The following is a 21,951-nucleotide window of genomic DNA, read 5'->3' as shown; positions in this document are numbered from 1 at the left end:
CTCCGCTGATGTGTTCACTCCCTATAGCTTCTTTCTTATAAGAGCACAGCCTCAGTAAGTTGGGTGTGTACCCTGAACCCTCATCTTGGGAACCTGTGTTACGTCTCCTCAGCCATTTACATGACTGTGAGTATGGCAGGATGTCAGGGTCCCCTTGGGAAAGTATCAAAACTTGGAGCCCCGCTCAGACCAGACGAAGGAAACGAAGCCTGTAAGACCTGACCGGAAAACTGGAAAAGCTGAGTGCATATGTGCCTCAATGCTATAGCCAGTGGGCCCTGGTGGGAATTGGGCTATGAGAAAAAACGCTTTATGTTTTTTGAAGCTTGCCCTGTTTTTATACCTCGCTTGATTGCTTTATTGTACCAGCAGCAGAGGTTTTACCTTTAACTCAAAATAAATTTACCCTCCCTATTTTATGGCCATCTGAAGTCTTGTCTCCAACACACCCTGACCTGAGGGAGATCTCAAAGTCCCTTCAATTGTTATCCCTGAACAATATCTGTTTTCTGTAATCAGCATTGTTTAACGTTGGTTGATGAGTTTTACATGCATGCTCTATGCTCTTAAGCTCACTGCACTCAATAAATGACCTTGGAGGAGGGCAATTGAGGCATTTCTCTCTCAGACATTTGCTGCCAGAGAAGTCTTCATTTTATCCACAACACCAGGGGATCTTTACGGGTTGGGGACCCCCAACAGCAGGAAGCTGAGGCACTAGGACTAAGTTAAGACTTGTGCTGCAACCAGGATTTGGATGCCAATGGTTGCCCATTCTCTTCTGTTAGCACCCAGTCCCATTCTCATAGCATTAAGTTTATCTCTTGGTTCTGGGAGGGTGATGGCTAGGCAGCCAGTGTATGGTGAGCTGTGGACAGTGCAAACTTCACAACCTTTATTTTTATTTACTTTCGTTGAGTGTGTGTGAGCTAGTGCAGATGGGCTGGAAAACACTGCTTTTAATTATCTTCACAATAATTGGAGTCTGCATTTTACACAGTTAAATTTTTTAGACTCCACTTATGAACATGATGCTGGAGTTTTACTTGGCATAATAGAAGCCATTTAGGAATTTACTTGACTGTGTGTGTGTGTATTCTATCCCCACTCCCCACTTTGAAGACATGAGGCTAGTTTATGACTCTGTTCCACTTTTGATGGTGAAATTTTAGTTCTCAACCACTTCTTTCTTTTATGCTTTAAAAGCTTATGTTTTAAACACTCAATAAAGTCTTGCATCTTAAAACACTTTGTAATATCTTGGGGAAAAAAGCGTATGTGTCACTTGTCTCAGCCACTTAATTGATATGAGTTCTGGGAATGACAATTAATTTTAACGTTGGCTTAATTAAGCCAGACATTAGTCAGTCATAACTGGCAAAGGAAATATGTTGTAAAAATATGATGCAGTCTAAGGCCAAACAGGATTAATTTTTGGATAACTTGTTCCTTTGTGCTAATAAGAGTTCACAAAAATAATCAGAAATAATTACATTATTCATAATTGCATGCGGGTTTATAAAAACATGTACAAAGAAACACTTAGGCTATTTGTCCAAGACAAATTTTCACACTTGTTTTTCATAGAAACATCTTTAACTTGCAGTTGAATTCTTAGCACTTCCAGTAGTGGTATGGAAATTAAATTAATATGCTGTGGGATTCCTTCCTGATTCTCCTTTGCTGATAGACTGGTTCTTAGTTAGGTAAATAGGTGGATAATTCTTTACTTTCAGAGGAAGATAATAAGAATAGCAGAAAGGCAAATGCACACACATGGTTGACTGAACTTAGTCACATTCACATTCATCCTATAATGATGCAAAAAATGTTGCAAAAATGTTAATGATCTCTTGCATGTGTGGAGTAGCTTCATTCAAAGGTCTAAACTGCTTTCTAATTTCTAAGTAATTAAACCCAAACTTTCTGTTGTCAACTTATTCACTTTTGTCTTTTCCTTAAATCCAACACTCTACCCAACCTGCATTTCTGATATTATGGGGAGACCAAAATGAAACATAACCAAAAGCATAAATTGCCAGGCATAGTTCTGTAGAGAAACTTCAGCTTAAGATGGTGTCATAACAGGGCTGTAAGCATCTTTACCCACAGGACTTAGGATATAAGAACTTAAAGAACTCCCACCACAGTATTTCACAACCAACTCATCCTAGTGACTTTGGAAAAGGTAAAAAGTTTACAAAATTGGGATAGACAGCAGAGATCAGAGCATGGGTAAATTCTACATGAATCTGATGAGGAGTGAAATAATCAACTCTTAACAGCAAGAAGACACAGGAAGTGAAGGTGTGCCTCTGAGAAGCCATCAGCCAGGGTGCTGTCACCTGCAGAGCACCTGTTCCCTCCCCCCATCTTGTTATTGAATCAGCCCTCTCACTAAGAGGATGTCTTCAGAGTCCACTGGTTGAATGCCTTCCTTTACTACTCTCTTCCACCCTAACAGACTTCTGAAGTGTAGGGCCCAGTTAATATTAACTAAGTTTTTATTCAGAATTGGCTTGGGATTCAGTAAAACTGGAAAAACAGAGGTGAGGTGCTGTAGGTAGGTACACAAATTCCCCAGATCAGACAGTAAAGCAAGATACAGACAGGTTTCCAAATCCTAGTTTGCATGATGATTACTTGATTAAGTATCTTTTGGTAGCTGCCCCTCTGTGGAACTCAAAACAACTGTCTGTGGGCTTGTCTGGGCCAAAGGATAGAGGAGCAGAGACGGCTTTCACTGTCACATTTTCACATTTCTTCAATCCGCTGACCTCTGGCAGACCACCCCCTAGTGGGCCAGGATCTGCACAGGGGAGCCTTTCTCTGCTGGACATCTGAATGTTTGTACTGTGTCTCAGACCCTCTGGGCTTTGTTACAGCAAAAGCTGGCTTGTTTGACAAATTAAACTATGCCCCCATGTTAACAAATGCTAATAATGTGTGGCCCCTCCCAAGCAGCAGCCAGGAGATTTCACAGCAGCTTTCTGAAGACAATTGAACATACTTCTCAGGGCTGTGGCAGAGATTTTGAGGCAAATAGCCTTTAGCGCCCATTGAATTCATTCTAATAAACTTCTGCTGGGTGTTATACCCACCTTGTTACACATTTGAACCAGGTTTTTATACATATAGACACAGATGACTATATATATCAGGGTTTCCACTAAGCCCTACATTCCTTGAAGCTGCCCTGACTGGAGCAGAAGAGATGAGGGGAACAGTATTTCTCTTGTTCTAATGCTAGACTGCACTTTGAGAAACAATATGCTGTTTACAGGTCCCTCAACACTGCGGAAGAATTATGATAAACTAGCTGCTATATGAGATCCACAGATGATCTACTAATCCAGGTACACCGGGCACAAAAGTGGTGTGTGATTCCAGAGGTGGGAGAGCATCTTTCCAAACAGGACATTAGGAAGGAAGGCTTCATGAAAGAAGCAGTGTTTGAACCATGACTTGAAGGGGTAAAATTTGATGTGTGGCTGTGACTTGGGCTGGAATATCAGGGAGAGAGGATGACAAGAAGAGGAAACATGTCTGCAGAAACAGACACAACCAAAAATTCTTGAGGAGAATCCAGGTGCATGGCGCGGCTGTGGAACAGAAGGTAGAGAAGAAAGCTTTGTGCCAGGGCCTGTGAAGCCTTCAGGGTCAAAGCAAGGAGTACTCAGGTTTGTAGGCAGAGAACCATAATATTTTGCAGAGCCTAGACTGTTCCCTATACAAAGTGGCACTTAAAAAAAAAGATTTTATTTACTTTTAGAGGGGGGGGTAATGGGAGGGAGAGAAATATCAATTGGTTGCCTCTTGCACACCCCCAGTTGGGGACCTGGCCAGCAATCCAGGCTTGTGCCCTGACTGGGAACCAAACCAGTGACATTTCAGTTCATAGGCCAATGCTCAATCCACTGAGTCACACCAGCCAGGGCCAAAGAGACACTTTAACATGAGTGACCTTGAAACTGGAAAAGTTGGTGTTAGTGCTGCCTGTCATTACCAGAACCAATAAATAAGTAGAGACAAGGATTGAATCTTTATGGGTACTTTATTCAGATGGCCAGTGATCTGAGAAGACAGTGGGTTATGTACAGTCAAAACCATCTAAACATCTCATTTCAAGCCCATCATTTTATCAGGACAAGAAAGAGTAGGTAAGCAGTTTGGAAAAAGGTTAATTGGTTAAGAGTTGCAGTCTGGAGGCAATTTTCCTAGTACTTCTTTGTCTGTTGATCCACAATTCTTTATCTATGTCACCCTTAGTCCCTTGCTGGAACACAATGACTCAGGTAGATCTCCTGGCTTGCAGACCCCCTGGGGCACAAAAGTCGAATTGCTTGTCTACCTCCTGGAGTCATTGGTGGTCAGGCATTCCAGTTCCTGGAATAACATCCTTCCACAGGCATTGATCATCTAAAATCTTTAACTCTTGAGTTCCCCTATCAATCTGACAGCCACCATAGGAGCGATTACAAGGGAGAAAACTTGGGGGGTGGTGTGTGTGCTCTGAAGGCCTGAATTAGGCAGTGGCAGTGAGCAGAGAGAGGAGAGAAAGGCATCAGAGAAAGGTTGTAGGTAGAAGTTACTGAAGCTTGATAACAGGAATGGTTCAAAGCAGGGGTAACAAGGAGCAAGGGAGGTTATGATGAGAAATAATGAGTAGAGACTGAAGACTGGTAGTTAAGAAGATTCTGATTTTGGATATAACTAGTTTTGAGAAAATGACAGAATTTCCAGATAAAGACATCTATCAGGCCACTGGAAATTCCATGAGTACACTGTCCAATTTGCATTTTGAAGTTACACAAAGACCTGTTAAAATAAACTGTCAGCTTGGAATCTCAGTGTGCTATCAATGTGTTTAATGCAAAATAGTAGTCCTTTTTGGAACCAACCTCAGTTATAGCATCGTCCATAAATGATCAAAGCCCATCTGTGCATTGAAAAGGGAATATAGATATTTTTATTTTGGCATCATCCTGCCCTAGAGAGATTCGATATTGCTTACTATGTGGAGTGTGCAGCCTCACTTTGCTGTAATGAACCCGGCACTTAGCTCTGCAGACTGGGGTTTGAATCCAGTTCTGCTGCATTTTATTTCTCTAAGGTCTTTCATCCGTAGCATGACAGGGCTGGACTAGAGCCCCTTTAAGGCTCTCTGCACCAGTGATCTGTTTATCATGAAAAGGAGAGAGACGGTGGTGGAGTCAACAGTGTCTATTGGCTCCATGTCCACAGAACAGAAAGCACAGGCATTCGGGGTTCACCTTTTTCAAGCTTATCATTGTCAGTTGCTCGCTTCTCTCACAAGTCCCCACTGAAAAGTCAGATCTGTATGAGAAATGGCCACAGCTCTCTAAGTTGCCACTATGGTCACAACACTGGAAAGTGCAGAGATGAAGAAGGCCTGTCCTCTGGGAGCTTACATTCAGGCTGATGAGGATGATAACAAAAGATAAGACAGGACAAGGGTGTAAGCAGTAGGAGCACAGCAGGGAGGGGGAGAATTTTCTGGAATTGACTTTAGGGAGGGATGTGGAGGGTATGGGCAGAGAGGTGGGTGGGCACCCTGGATGAAGACGCACCCTGAAAGAAGGTGCAAAAGGCCTTCAGGAGGTCTTTTGGGAGTGCACGGGAGATGTGGTGGGACTGCTGTCCAGACCCGGGTGGTGGTGGGTCTGCTGTCTCCAGCTAAACAAGATTAGTAAGTACAACTGCCTACTTTTGAAAGGGGAAAGAATGCTACAGAGCTTCTGGGCATTGTCTCCTGTGCAGGGTTAAGTAGCTGGTGGGAAACCCACGAAGAGGTCCTCGGAATGCACCAGGCGTGTGCACAGGTTGAACTGGAAAGAGTGGTTACAGGAATGGAAATAAAGTCAGATAACTGAGGTGTTGACAGTCCAGAGAGGATTGGGAAGACTGAGGACGGCAAAAGTCTCTGGCGACTCTTTCTGACCTGGAGAATTAGGAAACTGGTGCAAGCTGTCAGAAGTCAGGAGAAGGCGCTGGTTGAATCTCGGGTTTTTGAGTTTGGGGTACTGGGGCATCTCCGTGAGGTGATTCAGTGGGACAGTTGCAGGCATGAGATAGCCTCCCCCAAACGATCAGGCCTGGAGGCACAGATCTGGTAATCGCCTCAGTGGTGATGCTGATGCTGATAATCTTGGGCAGTCATGGTGAGGGCGTGAAGAGGACCTGCTGAGGACGACAGGAACCCCCAGCCTGCGAAAGGCGGGTGCTGGGGACTGTGCAAACAAGCCATGGCCTTTCAGGCTGATGTGGATGTGGACAGTAGGTGACCCTACCTCTCCTCCAGCCTCCTATTCGCAGGTGAGGAACATGATCAGGCAGCCGCACTGATTAGCCAAGAGAGCAGGCTGGCGATTTCTACTAGATCCAGAGTTAGGAACTTCCAGCCGGGGTACTCGCTCCACGGCCCAAGCTGTCCCGCCCCCTCTTCCCCCGGCAAGAAACTATTCACAGACACACAAAATTCAGTCCTCGAAGACCCAGAATACTTGAAGTTTCAATCTGCCAGTTAAGTCGGATCTCCAGCAGGTATTTTTTCCCTTAAACCTGAGGGAGGCGAGGGCTGGGCGGGGCAGGCAGGGCCGGCAGGGCCGGTGCGTGCGCCCCGGGAGCGCGCGCTGCGCTGGCCCAGCTGTCCCCGCCCTGGTGCGCGTCCCCATCCCAGTGCGCGCCCCTCTCCTGGCGCGGAGCCCTGTACTGCACACCATACGCACGCACCCATCCGCACGCTGCGATCCGCACACTCCCCAGCACACTCCGCATGCTCCTGCCCTCAGTCTCGGTCCTGGTGCGCGTCCCCGTTGCTGGGCCCTTCCTTTCCTCACGCCCCCCGAATCCACGGTGTGCGCCCCCGCCCTGCAGCCCCAGCCCTGTTGGCGCCCTCGTTGCCGCGCGCCCTGGGTAGCACCCGACGGAGCAGCCGAGCAGCAGCGGGACCGCGCCGGGCAAGGGGCGCGCGGCAACTCACGAGCGCGAGCGCGAGGCCGCTCGGCGGGGCCGCGCGGAGGAGGTGCCGGAGGAGGAGCGCTGCCCGCCGGTGCCGCCGCTCGGTGCGGGTCAGGGATCGCAGGAGCGGCCAAGCCGCGGCCTGGAACAAAGAGGCGGGCGCGGCGCGATGGCGGACCGCAGCCTGGAGGGCATGGCGCTGCCGCTGGAGGTGCGGGCGCGGCTGGCCGAGCTGGAGCTGGAGCTGTCGGAAGGTAACAGGCCTGGCTGGGCTGCGCCGCGCTGTCTTTGGGAGGCCGCTGCGGACGGGCGGGCAGGCGCGTGGTCCCCAGGGCGCGGGGTCCCTGTGGTGCGTGTCACGGCCCCCACCTGAGCCACTGCGTGTCGCCGCCGGGCTGCGCTGCAGCGGGGCCTGGGGAGCGGGATGGAGCACCGGCCTGGCGGGCCCGTGTCCTTGTGCGCGTCCGCGCTCTGCCCCCGCGGCCCAGACTGGGGAGGTCTCCGCGCCACTCGGCCTGCGGTGTTCTGGCCTTGTTCTAATGCGAAACTTGTCGTTGGACTTGAGGGTTTGATCACCGATGTGCAAGGCATCCCGGTTTTCCAACGGCTTGTCCTGCTCGGGAAAGGTAGTGCTACTATTGTTCGTATGTGTTACGATGCGAAGGGTGGGAGTCTCAAACCTCCTCCCTCAGGCCAGGTTCCTTTCCTCACGCTCATCCCTCGGATCTGGAATTGGTGACACATTTGCAGCCGTGATTTCATGGAGTGTTATGTATGGTTTCTTAATGCTCTTGATGGTGGCATCATGTGTTCAGCTGTCATAAGTTTAGATCGGGTTTTGCTATGTCTTTAAAAAGCCACTAAAGTTTTTAAATGTTAATATTTAATATATATTTAGTATTCACCTGGCTCACCCTCGAAAGACCACTACTATACTGTGGTGAGTTGGGGAGAGGCCGGCTGGTCTCGGGTTTATATTTGGAGCAGTGCAGGGTGGTGAAGTTTGTGTGTGTGTGTGTGTGTAACGGTTTAGTGAGGGCTGGCAGCCAGAAAGTAAATTCATTTGTGCCAATTTCATCAGCAGGGAGGAGCCGATGTTGACTTTATGTTTTCCTTTTTAACACTTGCAGGGCGCAGAAGGGAATAAACGAGGGGGCTGTGGTGTGGTGTTAGCTGCCTTGTCAGATGTCCACAGACTCTTTCTCTATTTCAAATCTGGGGTTCTGCAGGCTATCTCAACATTCTGTAATATTAAACAGTCCCATAGCAGGAGAAGGAGGCTGTTTCCTGGACTCCATGCTGAGCAGACACTGTTGAAGACAGTGGTTGAAGATGGCTTTGCTAGTACACCAGAGGGCCCAGAGGCAGGTGGTGCAGGGTCTACCAGGAATCATATTGAGGTTTACACTGGTGGATAAAGTGTGTGCTCTGGACAGCGCTTGAAAGGGTAAAGTCTGTATTAGAAAACATTTACTGGAGTTCTTTGATTTGGTCAGTGTTCAGATGGCTTTTCTCCCTCACTTGCCAGCCCCTCAGAGCTCTAGTTTCTTGCCTGCACCACTGTTGTATGATTCACAGCACACATCACTCATGCATTATCTCCAAACAAGCACTCCTGCTATGTCTGCATCACCTGAAGGTTAAGTGTCAACACCTCATCTATAGTGTTAGCAAAGTGGGAGCCACCCGAACTCCACAGCCCTGCTCACCTCCACCGTCAGCCTGGAAATCCGCTCACATTTGCTTCTCTCAGTCTGGGACAGTGCTCGGAATGTTTGTCCTGGCCCCCTGCCATGCTGGGAGTAGTCATTTATGGTCACCGGAACCTGTGCTTGGGGTGCACTCACCTGTTAGATGACACTCACCTATCACCAGCTGTCGCTTTCAGAGGGTGAGGAATATGTTCCTGATGCCCAGAGGATGGCGAAACCACTTTAGACCAATGTGCGCTCAGCCCTATTTGCTGTACAGAGTTTTCAGGAGGGCTTAATGAATTTCTTATTGAGTGTCCGGACAGAGAAAGGGATGTGTGTATTTGAATGCAGGAAGCACATTATTGTTTTTCCTTCTATGTAAACCTTGTTAGACCTGGCCTGAACACTGAAGAATAAGAGCATCAGAGGGTTGTGGTATCTGCTGCTGGAGCCTCAGCCCCTCCATGCTGCCCCCTTCCCCCACTTTGACTTGCTTTGTCCCTGATGAGTTGATAGAGTTGCTTTTTAAGGTCATTTGAAATTTCAGGTCTTATAACCACATAGAATAGTTTTACTGGCTTAAAGTAGATGAACCAACTTGTTTTATGTATTGCTTAAAAGAAACCAAATAATGGAAGGATCAGAAATCTGTGGGTCTCTTTACATTTTGGAACTTAAAAAAAAATGCCCCAGCATACCCACTTTCAGAGTGAAAAGTTAAAACAACTCTTGATTCGGAATTACTTAAGTGTATTGCTTTCATATTTTCTTTTTAATTAAGATTCATGGGGAAAAGATTCTTTAAATTAGTCTTCATTAGTTTATGGGAATATCAAAAAATATTTTGGAAACATATGTGGAATTTTGAGTGCTCATTTCCTACAGAGGAGGATGGAAAAACAATTCCATTTTAAGCACATAATATAGGTTGAAAAAACAGAGTGGACTAGTCTCTCAAAGTTGCTACGTGGCCTGCCAACTGTTAACGGTTACCTGTTATCTGGATTTGTAGGCAGTGGTCCTGTTTTGGTTTGTGCTGTCTGCTGGGTGTTAATATTATTTTAGATGCTAATATTGTTTTATTTTATTGGGCCATTGTCTGCAGAGCTCAGGTTTTGACTTTGCTGCTCTGCCGGTTGCCTCGTCTCTTTCTGCTGTAATTACCCAGTGCTCCCCTCACTGGAGACAGCTAGCTCCTCTCCTATAGAACAGTCTTGTCAGCAATGAACAGGAGCCTTCTGGGGAGAGGAGGGCACTAGCAGCTACAGTCATTGTGGGGCCAAGGATTGTGAGTCTGCTCAAATCTTTGGGACTGGATGTGAGATGGGGAGGAAGTCAGCCAGTGAGCTGGCCGCTGCAGCATGCCAGGTGGAGTAGCAGGCACTTCTTTTCCTAGATCATTTTTTTCTTCCCTCCTCTTGCCTTTTGGGGTCCTGCATTTTTCTTCTTGACTTTAAGAGGGTCCCCAAATAATTTCATTAAGTGAATAAGTATTTGGGTTAAGGAAAAACTGTAAATGGAAATACCAATCACAGTAGAGAGGAAACAGAAAACTTCTCAATAAGAACAGACTCATGTCCTATTTTTAAAGAAATTCATCGTTGTGATTGAGCGGTACGTTTCTCTGTGAATGGATGCTTGTTTCTGGGGCGGTGCATACTCTGGACTTGCAACTACAGAAGGCACTCACTCCACTCTTTCAGGACTGGTTAGATTCTTATTTTGGTAGAACTAGGGAAATCGCCTTCTGATATAGCCTGCAAAACTCATGCGGTGTTTACAGGAGAGACATCTTTAAAAAATAAAACCATGTCAGACCCTTTGTGGCCTTTTAGTTGTTGGTATGCCTGCTTACTTCCTAACTTCTTCTTAAGGGGATTACTCTGTTCATGCTTTACTTTGCTAATTAAAATGCCAGATTACCTTAGCAGTTTTATTCCATCACAGAGTCCAACTTAACATTGTCTTAGTAAGTGTGAAGCTGCTTGATGAAGGAGGTGAATACTGACTTAAATGTCAGCCCTTTGTGTTGGTCAAGGAACCAGTAAATTTTTAAAAATTGCAGAGGAGCAATCCACAAGCAGCTTGCACATTTGCCTCCCCAAAAGGTAGAATCTTAATGAGATGGCATTTGGAAGGTATATAGACTTAGGTGTGGCAATTTCAGGGCTATTGGGCCCAGATAACATTCACTTTGCTCTAAACTTGGATTCTGTCCCCACACTTTTCCAGAACCGGTGCTTTTCTTGGAGGTCCCTGTTGCTACAGAGCTAATAGCTCTGCTGAAGCTTAAAGCTTAGGACCACCTTACAAAGTCAGTAAGCAAAGACCCAGCTGTCTCTAATGCCACCCAAACTTTGTGTACATTCTCGTCGTGGAAAGGAAATTGTTCATTCTGGAAAACAAATGTGGAAAACAACAGCAACAACAACAAAAAACTTGTGTTGTTTTTTTCCAGAATCTTATTGATAATTTGTTATAAGTGGGTGAGGAGGAAGGGAAAGGGCCAGCAGATTCAGGGAAAGAGAAGCTGTCGGTGCTGCACTGAGCCACTCTAGCTGGAATCAGATCTAGGGATGGTTAACAGAGTTTGTTTACTTTGTTACATCCATCTCAAATTGTCACACATAGCCATAAGTACAATGGTGAATGAAATGGAATATTCATGCTAGGTGTTAAATATTGTTACCTGCTTTAAAGAATATTTACAAAACGGGTTTTGAAATGGGTGGACTTGAATTCTAAGAATTCTTCAGAGTTATAAAAATCATTACATTTGAATGTTCTTTTCTCCGTGTATAAAGATGTCAAATCCATAGCCAGGAAGCTATGAAAGTAAACACACAAACACACACACATGAAAGGTATATATATGTAACAGTGTTCCAAATGCTTATAAGATATTTGCAATGCTATAGTCATGCTTTGATCTGAACTTGATGGGGTTAAAGCCATAACAGCAACTCTATTTTGTTTTAGACTAGGCCCACGGGTTTTATATTCTTGTTATGGTTTGAGGCTACAAGCTGTTGGATGTTATGAGTCACTTCTTGTCTTCCTCCTCCCAGCCTTCTTCAAATGGTTGTCTCTTTTTTTAGAGTCGATTTTTTAAAAAGCAGTGATTTAGGGGATGAGTTGTAGCATTCTTCTGAATTGCAAAGAGAATGTACTGGATCATCTTAGTTTTGATGTTGTGTATGTGGACTGACTCACCAGTTTAAATCCTAGTCATATTATTAAGATCATTTCTGGTTCTCATAATTACTCAGGCACCTTAAAAAAAAAAAAAAAAAAAAAAAAAAAAAAAGAAGCAGCAGCAAATTCTCGGTGCAGTGACTTGATTTAGTTTTGCACATCAGTATTTACCCTGGGAATAGGGACATGTCATCGGCCATAAGGTGTATGGTGCCTCAGGTGATATGATTAGTGTTCTGGCCACTTTTCCTTGGGTGGGTGGTCTTCTCATGCCCCAGTTTCTCCTTCTGTACACCTCTGCTTTCCAGGTTGCTGTCTCTGTCCTCTTTGGGGTCTCATACAAAGGTTACCTACTGTTGTTACCAGTGCTCTGTTCTTTCTGCTAAGAGGGTCAAAACTTGTCATGTCTCAAAAGAAGTAATTTCATCAGTTTGTTTCTGATGATAATAAATATGGCTGTCAGAGAAGAGAGGCAAACTGGGGGTCCCAGCTGGGGGGTGAGGTACTGGAGCCAATGTGATAAAGAACAGGGTTCCTGACTTCTGAACATATGGATGCTGCCCTTCTGTCTTCAGGACCCGGTTGGAGCATTAACTGTAATAAGCCCTGAAACAAATGGAGTGGGAGAATGCTGAGATACTGAGTTATAAAAGTCAAAATTACAACAAGCAGTCTTTCTTTTTGGGAGGGGGGGGGTTCTGTTTTTTAAAATATTCTCTTGATATCTTGCATAGTAAAATGAATTCTTTGCTGTGTAAATTACAAATTGAGAGAGCTCTTTATTAGTGCTTTGTATGGTAGGTATGAAAAGTGAAAAGTCAGGGGGGAAACCTATTTAAGGTAGTGAGGAATGGAGGGACTCTGAGAGTTGGTAAAACAGATCTTTTCTTATGAACTGCTGTCATATATATATATATATATATATATATATATATATATATATATATGGACTGATCCAGTTAGTTATCAGCACCAGAGCGAGGGATTCCTTGCACACCTGTCCACAATTATGCCTTATTATTATTATTATTATTTTACTGAATTATCTCGTTTGTCAAGTCACATATTTTTCTGTTTCTTAGAGAAATTTGATAACTTTAAAAAATTATAAAATAAAGAATTACATGTGAATGTCTCACCTCTTCCAGACAGATGTGTAGTCTCAGCCCCCCACCCCCACCCCCTGTGGGGGAGAGTGGGGAGACAGGCCTCTACAATCTGACTTCTCTTCTGGACACTTAATCCTGCTCAGAGAGAAAATTGATTCTAAAGTCACAGGAGTGATTCTACTGGTGTTCTGACCAAATGTCTTCTAAATGCAGCTTGCCACATTTCAAGAGTCAATGAAACAGGTAAAGCGTTAGGGAGGGAAGAGGCCCTTAATGAATGATCTGAAATATCCCAGCCACATCTGTGAATTTGTTCTGGTGGCTCTCTTGTGTGGACAAGGATCCTTGTTTCTTGACTTGATCGCTCTCAGGAAAACATGAGCACTACTTTGAGTCTCTGTTGCTTTCCCTGTTCCCTTTCTCACAAAGCTGAGATGCACTTCCCCATAAAGATGAAGATGGCATGGATCTGCCCCGACCATCTTCTAAGGAAATATCAAGAGATCCTTGCGGGCCAAATAGATTTTGTAGGCCAGTTTACCTGAAGTGAAAATGGAAATGGAAACTGTGTTATTAATTAACCTTACTGGAAGTTTCTGGGTCTTCATGAGTAAAGAAATACAAGTAGAGCATGGTCAGTTATGCCAGTGTTACAATTACCCATATGCTGACAAAATGTAGTTTGTAAGTCATTATATAAGGATGTAAAGTATATCTAAGGGCAGTTGCCAAGCCTGATATTATCAAAGGAAAGGAACAGATAAAATCTGTGAGTTAGCCAAACCCTTAAGGAAAGACAGCTTCACTTAGGAGTCATCAGTTTGAGGGGGCTGGATTATATTACACTGCGAATTTAAGCACAGAAATATATTTTTAACTTATGGGTGACCTTCTTCTGTGCTACTTGAATATCTAGGTTTTTCTAATTCCTATTTGTAGGGATTTGGGGAAGGATATCAAGATTTCTCTGGGCTGGAGTTCTGATCCACTGAGAAGTCCTCTCCTTGCTTTTCCCACATCAGAGATTGTGCCCAGGGCTCTGTTGGGCCCACGACCCACAGCATTGTCTTGGTGAGATAGCTTGTCCCTCAGGCCTCAGTTTCCTCAGCTGTCAGGTAGGTTAGTAACCCTCCCTGCGGCATTGTCAGGAGGACCAGGGAGGCAGTAAGTGTCCCAGTGTTTGCCTTGTAACTACCCACTTCTACTCTTCCTCCCAGGTGCTGGGATGAGCTCCTTGTTCTTCCTACTCCTGCTGCTCCCCTCGCCCCAGTTTATTCACATGATTTGGGGTTACAGTGGCTGTAAGAGTGGCCTCAGGAGAACGGAAGTGGGAGGAGGAGTCCTCACAGGCAGGGTGTGGGAAGCACTTTTACTTCTGCTGAGAGGGCGCACTTCTTAACCATTACATGGCCACTTACCCTGTACTAGCATAATTTTGGAGCTGTGATGCCTTAAAAAAATTTTTTTTTTGAAGACGAAACTTGCTTCTCCCGTAAGGCCCCCTTTGCCCCCCCACCCCCACCTTTAGCTTTTTTGCTTTTCAAGTGAAAAGTAGGAGAAGGATGTCCTTGCTCACATTCTAGTCCAGCTGTATCTGGGAAGGACGTCCTATTAGGTTCTTCTCCAGACCACATTTGGACCTTCTGCGAGACTCGTTCCCAAAGCTTACTGGAGGAGCTTCCTAAGTATCTTCTGCTGCAGTCCCCCTCCTCTCTAACTGACGAGGAAACACAGAACTCCACCAGCTGTGACTGAGACTCCTGTCTCCTGGACATGTGTGGAGAGAGGCTAAGCTGACACCTCTTCTCATCATGTCTGGTGACGGATGCATGTGGATGTTGGCTGGGGGGCCATGCAGGTGGAATAACTGGAGCCTGCAGCAGTTCCGAGAGGACAGACCACTCCCAACCTGCAGCCTCCTGCAGCAGGAGTGAAGTAGGGGCAGGGGCTTGCTCTGGCAGTGCGGCCTGAGGCCCTGTACCTGGCTTGTCAGACACTTGGGATGCCCTGGGGCTTTATCCTTATGATCCCCCTAGCAGTCTCATGGGCTGAGCACCTTTGGGTTTGTGACTGTGAGTGGGAGCAACTCTCATGAGCTTCTTCCTTTAAAATAAAAACCAGAGGTAGAGTTTTGAGCCCTACCCCCATGTGAACTTGATGGTATTGCAGAAGTTATGGCTTCAATCTTGTATAATAACTGACTATTTCAGAGTAACATGAAGTAATAAGATGGAGTTGGACTTCATGCTATATTCTTAAGTGAGCATTAGCAGGCTTCAAAAACATCTTTTGTTCTTATTTATTTGGGTGAATATAATGAGTGTTTAAAAGCTGTTGAGATTTAGTAATATAAAGTAATCTTTAAGGAACTATTTAAGCAAGGGTGTAATTCCCTTCAACTTAAGTCATTAATATGCACCTATTTAAAGCCAAGGAAACAACATATTGACTTGCCAGGGTTGAAACTTTATGAGTATTACTAATGCACATTGTGATGGTCTCCTCTGCCTGCAAGTAATTGCGGCAGTGCTTTATCAATTCTGTAAAAGCAAGACCTGCTCTGGTGGATGAGTTTTGTCTTCATTTTGCTCGGTTCCAGTGAATATAATCTTACTGGGTTGGCTGGGCAACCTCCACAGTGCTGAGGTTGATGGGGCCAAACAAGAAATAGCACTTGGGGTGATGGTGATGAATTATTATTTAGATCTCCTATTAGTAAGGGATTTATAATACCTGTTGGTAGTTTAGAATTCCCTGTTATTAGGAAGGTCCGGCCCTGGACACAGGGCAGGAAGTAGCCTTGCTTTTGCTTGTTCCCTTGATGGCTTACTGAGTTTAGCATTTGACACAAATAGGACTGTGGATGAAATCTGCTCTTGATAAAAAGTGTGCAAGTAAAACAAAGGCTTTCAGTAAGTGTCTCCTGTGACTATAGAAGATACAGAAGAGCAAGGCCTTGGGGAAGAAATGTGGGCAGAGGATGGCAGTGGTGGGGGCTGGCTGAGAACACTCTCCAGGGGTAGGAAGCTCTCAGGGCTGACTGCAGCAGTGGGACCAGAGGGCAGTTTGATAACTGTGATTTATTCTTGAAAGGTCATGTGGGACAGGGAGTGATATTTGGAACTCTAGCATTCGTGAAACCAAGATATAAAATGAACCTTGTAATTTCACGATGCCTTGTGTATTTCAACTGCTTTCAGGTCAATCTTTTTTAGTCCTTTAGAAGTGTTTTCTAAGGAAGTGATGTTTTCTTCCTTGTACAGACAAGGAGACTGAATTTCAGGTGGTTAAAAGCCATCCTGAGCATTAGAATCTTGGTTTCCTGACATATTGTCAGTGTCCTGGGTGAACTGGCAGAGCCTATAGCTTTTGTGAGGTGTGTTTTCTTTTCATCAGTGATTGGGATCCAGGCCTCTCTTCTGAGACCAGCGCGAGGAGCTCTATGGCAGTGGAGGGTGCTCTCTGGAGGGCAAGCGGCGGGCAGCCCCTCCTCAGCAGTTGCTCCCCTGCTTGAGCAGCAAGTCAGTGAGGAAGACGCTGGCATTTTGGTTCTTGGTTGTAATGGGGTGGAGGCTTATGCTGCACATTTTCTTAGCTGGCTGCCACTGGAACTTTGCTTTTAAAATTTAATCTGTCTTCCAGGGGTGGTTACCTGGGTGTTCGCTGTACAGCTCTTCCCATTTTCTGTATTCTTGAAAATTTCCCATGTTAATCATGGAAGATAAGTGTAAGAAATGCAATCCCTTGGGTTAACTTTTCTGAATAACCTTTAGAATCAGGAGGCTGGATATGGTGTGGTTTTATCAGATCTCTTAATTGTTTTGATCAAGAGACAGTGCTGTTAATTCTGCATTGTGTTGTTTCTTCGAAAAATATTCTAAATGAGGTTCCAGCAATTACCTCTTCAGCGCTTCTACCAGAAAAGAGTGACCTCTCTCAAGGCTTCCCCACTATACTAACCAGGGTGATGGTGATCACATTGAAGCAGCCACCCATCACTCATGAGGTGCTCAGTTTTTAGTTTGACGTGGAGTGCTTTTATTCCTAGTGAAGTGCCTGTTCTGATCTTTTCTGGTTCCTGTAGGGATAGGCCCACATCTCATACATGTGAGCAATGCTCATCTCTGGTCACCGGAGAACTGGCATTGTGTCTGTAGGGACGCATGGTGCATGACGTGGACTTTTGAATGAGATGTTGCAAGTAGACATCTTTTTGGTGTGAACAAAGTCTGTTCTCTATCGTGGTCGAGGATGCTGACATATTCATAGCTACCACTCACTGATTATTTCCTGTGTGTTGCATTACATTTTGTTATATTACATTATAATGTATGACATTGTATTACCTTTCAGCACTTGTAACCTGAGCGAAATTACATTCATCTCACAAAAAAGGAAAGTATTCAGAGAGCTTGCCCAGGCCATGGGGCTAGCGTAGGTCCCAGTCATCAGCTTTGCCCTTGGAGCTCTTTCTGATGCTGCTGCCACCTGCTTTTCATGTGCTAGTCCGCCCAGTGTGAGGCCCACTCCTGAGCAGTAAGATAGGCAGGTCCAAAGTAAGAAAGAGAATTTTTGAAAGATGGCAAGTTTTGCCGTGGATGGTATGGCTCAGTGGCTTGAACACTGGCCTGCGAACCTAAGGGTCACTAGTTTGATTCCTAGTCAGGGGCACATGCCTGGGTTGCTGGCCAGGTCCCCCGTTGGGGGCTTGTGAGAGGCAACAGATTGACATATCTCTCACATGTCAGTGTTTCTCTCCCTCTTTATCCCTCCCTTCTCCTCTCTCTAAAAATAAATAAATAAGTACATACATAAATAAAAAATAAAGACTTAAAAAAAGGAAAGATGGCACATTTCATGGCATATGCGATTTTTCTTTTTGACATATTTACTTTCATATACCCTAAAGGTATATTTTTTCTACCTGATATAACAATTAACTTAGTTACCAGACATTACTTGTGCAGGCACACCTTGTTTTGTTGCACTTCATAGATGCTGCATTTTTTACAAATTGAAGGCAAGACCCTCCACCAGCAAAAAGACAACTCACTTGATTGCAAAACTTGCTTGATTGTGGTGGTCTGAAACTGGACTTGCAATGTCTTCAAGGTCTGTCTTTCAAAATTCTGTGAAGGAGATTCTGGGAACCTTTCATCTCAAAAAAGAGCCTACCTTTTCATAACCATAATCTGTTTAATAAAGTTGTTAGGATTGTGGCTCTCTTTTGTTGTCCTGTTTTTATTTTTAGATCCTTGAGAGGAAGCAATTTAGTGATTACTCATAATTGTGAAAATAATCTAGTGATTAGAGAATCTCATTAGGACAAATCTGACAGCTTCTTTCCTGTAAGTAAATTAAAAAAATTAATCCAGGTAAATGTTGGCAGAAGTAACTAACCATTTTAAAAATAGATAAGATTTTTGTGTGACATGTAGCCATCTGGGGATATTGTTTCTAGGATATTCTAGAACATCCACCTGTATTCTCATAAGTCTGTACCCTCCCTGTTTCCTGATTATTCATGTTTGCATCAGACTTTTTAATCCATGTATCCAAGATTATAATTATACATATGTGTATTTGTGTGTGACATCTTTTCCTACAAATTGGACCTTTTGAATCTTGTTTTTGGACAGTACAACTTCCCATATGCTGTGCTCAGTCAGAAAGCATGTAGCTCCTCACCAACAAAGACAGATGTTCCAGCATCAGGAACCTGGAGGACTTTTCCTGGTATATTAAGTAAATAGATCCCAGAACAAAGATGGTTTTGTGTATTCTTCATTACCATGAACTCTGCTGAAAAAGTGGAGAGAGGGCTTCCCCCCATACTGGAACAATAGCTTAAACAGAAAACATGGAGTATTAATTTTGCCATCCGATCGTTTTGCATATTTATGATTGCACCTGTTCGGGAAGCTGTGAAAGCCACTCAGTCTTCACCTAGCTATGGCCACGGTTATCAGAATTAATGGGAACAATACCATTTGTCAGTTTAAGTATTTTAAATCTAAAGGTGCCCCTTGTCTGCATAATAACCCAATTTTTAAGAAAGATACAATTTAACTTTCAGCGGTTGTATTTATTTGGTCTGTGGCTGGATCATTACACATGCATTGTGAATTAATTTTATTTTTTGATTTATCCTCATAGTAAAGAGCATTCCAGAAGATCAACTGTAGGCTCAGAAGAAAGCATTAACGTTGTTACTCGTAATTTAGACTAATTCTTGGTGTTTATGAGATGATAGCCATAATTATGTATTCAATTTCCATTTCTCACTTTGTTCTAAATTCTAAGTTTCTTCTTTGTCACTGTTTCTCCCGTGCTCTTCTCTCTCTGCCCTTCCTTCGGTTTTCTTCTGACTCCGAGACCCTCAGTACATGGTGTGTGGGGTTCCTGACTGCTGTGACTCTTTTGTGACCGTGGAAAGGACTTTTTCTTTTAATCGAGATAGTTTAAACACATTTCAGTTGCCCAAGTATCATTTGTTTTGTGGATGGCCTGTGGACAGTTTTAACCCTTTTTCTGTCAGGTTTTGGCTGATTTTTCTTTGCCCTACTCATGACTCTCCCAACCTATGTGTGCTTATTGCTCTGCAAACCTGTTTTATCATGCAAAGTGGTTAAACAGAGCTCTGTGAATAAGTCACACGTTGCCACATAAGCACCCTTCCCTGGCATTTGAGGGTGGATTGTGTTTTGTTACCGTGAATAACCCTGAGGATCCTGGCCTCTGGTAGCACCTCACATAGAAGTGGATATAAAATACGAAATCGATTACAGTATTATTATACCTCATGGAGCAGATAACAAAGATGCTTTAATCTGAACAGCAGCTGAAATTAGAATGGTTTGGATGTGGATAACCTTTTGACAGAAGCAGCTGGCTTTTGTCATACCCTGAAAGTGTGCTTGCACTATTTTCTGTTTTATACTTAGAATTTCTACAGTACCAAAGAGATATTTGATAATTTTAAGGGAGTATACTACTTTAGCAATAAAAAAATGCTCTCTGGAGATTTCAATCAAATAGGTTTACCATATTGTTTGTTGTTTACTTTTTAATACTAAATAGAGTTGATGGGTAAGTAGCTGAATATGCCCCCCTCGCCCCCCCTTAGTGTGCATTCAGGTGGGAGTGTGTGGGTGCACATTTATCTCCAAATGGAATCAGAACAATTCCATGAGGTTCCAAAGTTAGGTGGAGGTTGCTTTTGCTTTATGAGAGCTTTTGGACTGTCTTTCTTTCCTTAAGCACTTATCTCATTAGTCATTTTTTGAGAGCGGTTCTGTAGTCCACGCTGTGAGAGTGGTGACGGTCGTTCTTATTCCAGAAGGAGATGGGACATGGGCCTGTCGGGGGGTTCAGTAAAGATGGAAAAGGCAGGTTATTGTGGAGGACCCACCACAACTCTGTGGCATTCAATGCCTGATGAGTGACCTCAGCAAGGAGAGCTCTGAGTGTAGTGAAAGGAGTGGCTGGGCGACGGAGAGAGTCAGTGCGCTTGCTAGGTGGCCAGGGCACTGGGTCTTTGGGGGCTGGGAGGAGGGCCCTGGGGCCTTTGCAGAGGGGCAGAGCCCTGCGGTGCTGGGTGTGGTGCATCACTCAGTGTGGTCTGGCGGTGCTGTGTGTGGCTTCTGAGTTCTGGGTGAGATGTTCTGACCCTAGTCCGTCCTGTCCCCCACCCACCCAGCTGGCTGGCTTTGGGCGGGGGTTTGGGGCCTGGGGCATTGAGCTTCATGGGAGAATGGCATCTGGGCCTTTTGTAGTTTTCAGAGGCACATGTGAGTGGTTGGGGCTTTCCTTTGTTTTCATCTCTATGTCTGTCCTATCCAGTGGAGCGACCTATAAGGGCTGATCTGTAACTTTGACACTGTGATTTTGAGTAGAAAGTTAAGCCCTGAATATGAGAGTCTTAACCTTGGAGATGACCTTATTCAGCCTTTCCCCTTCCTGAGCAAATTTATGGAAGCAGGAGGTGCAGGGACTTGCCAAAGGTCGCCAGTCAGCAGCAGCACCAGGTAGCAGTCTTCAGTCTCCGCTTGTCCTCTTCCCAGTGGGCTTTGCTTCCTTGTAGGTGCTCCAAGGTGGGGGTAGGGGTGGGGGTGATTATTAACACAGATCATCTGCTCCTCAGGTTTTCAGTGTGTGTACTACATGTGTGTTGTGTGCTGTATGTGTGCAAGTTGCATGTGGTATGAGTATGTGCATAGAGCCGGGTTCACACTGCCTTCCTGTCCTGCAAGGTTCAGGTCATGAAGCAGTGGTGTGGGGGTGTTGGGCTGTGTTGCAGGTGACATGTACCCTGGGAGGCTCCTGCCCTAACCTCTGTCCCCACCCCTGCACCCGTGGGTTGGTTCCCTCCCTTCCAGATGTCTGTGGAGTTTGCATTTACCTTTCCTCCCAGTTTCCTCTTCTTTCTAAGGACAGCGGGACCTTTCAACCTTCCCTGCAGGGTGTATGTTGGTCACTGATGACATCCCCCCTTGCTGACCAGTGATGGGCTGAATAGGTGAAGGAAGTGGTTGTCTGACCTCAGGGATGTTGGGTCATCCCGTCGTCCCAAGACTCCCTCTGATGAAGGGGTCAGGTAGGGTCCCAGCCCCCCAGGAAGCCAGCTCTGCTCCCCTCTCCCCTTCTATACTCACTCCTCAGCCACTGTGACCCTGGGGACAGCAGGATGTGCTGTGACCATGGGGAAGGCGGAAACCTTCATTTATCTGGGCTGTGAAAGAAAGGCCTATTTTTTAAGATCAGAGAACATCTCCTTTGTCTGTCTGCCTTCTAGTTAGGATGAGCACGCTGTGCGTTTTAAGTTTCCCTCTTTCTAGGAAGGAATGAGTCTTCTTTGTGCATTGCTGTTGATTTGCTGCATTGTTAGCAGAGTGAGTGTCTGTGGGCAGCCTCTGCCCTGCAGCTGGGTCCACCTTTCAGGTAAGGTGGCTGAGGGGTCCCTGGTGAGAGTG

The 21,951-nt window shown here is 45.0% G+C and overlaps 1 protein-coding gene across 4 annotated transcripts in view; it reads left to right on the top strand.

The window, feature by feature from the left end:
• Positions 1-7,045: 7,045 nt before the first annotated feature.
• Positions 7,046-21,951, top strand: part of DIP2C (DIP2 acetate--CoA ligase C (putative)) — a 367,711-nt gene continuing 352,805 nt past the window's right edge. For all 4 annotated transcript variants that reach the window (XM_090266439.1, XM_090266438.1, XM_090266437.1 and 1 more), the window contains exon 1: positions 7,046-7,235. In XM_090266439.1, coding sequence (XP_090122565.1) covers positions 7,151-7,235 — 85 coding nt within the window. In that variant the 5' untranslated portion in view covers positions 7,046-7,150. The remainder of the gene's footprint in view (positions 7,236-21,951) is intronic.

The sequence above is a fragment of the Furipterus horrens genome, unplaced genomic scaffold (genome assembly GCF_987537825.1).
Source record: "Furipterus horrens unplaced genomic scaffold, mFurHor1.1.pri manual_scaffold_2, whole genome shotgun sequence".
Lineage (NCBI taxonomy): Eukaryota > Metazoa > Chordata > Mammalia > Chiroptera > Furipteridae > Furipterus > Furipterus horrens.
Note: the sequence above shows the minus strand (reverse complement) of the source record. Positions and strands in the feature narration are given on the sequence as shown.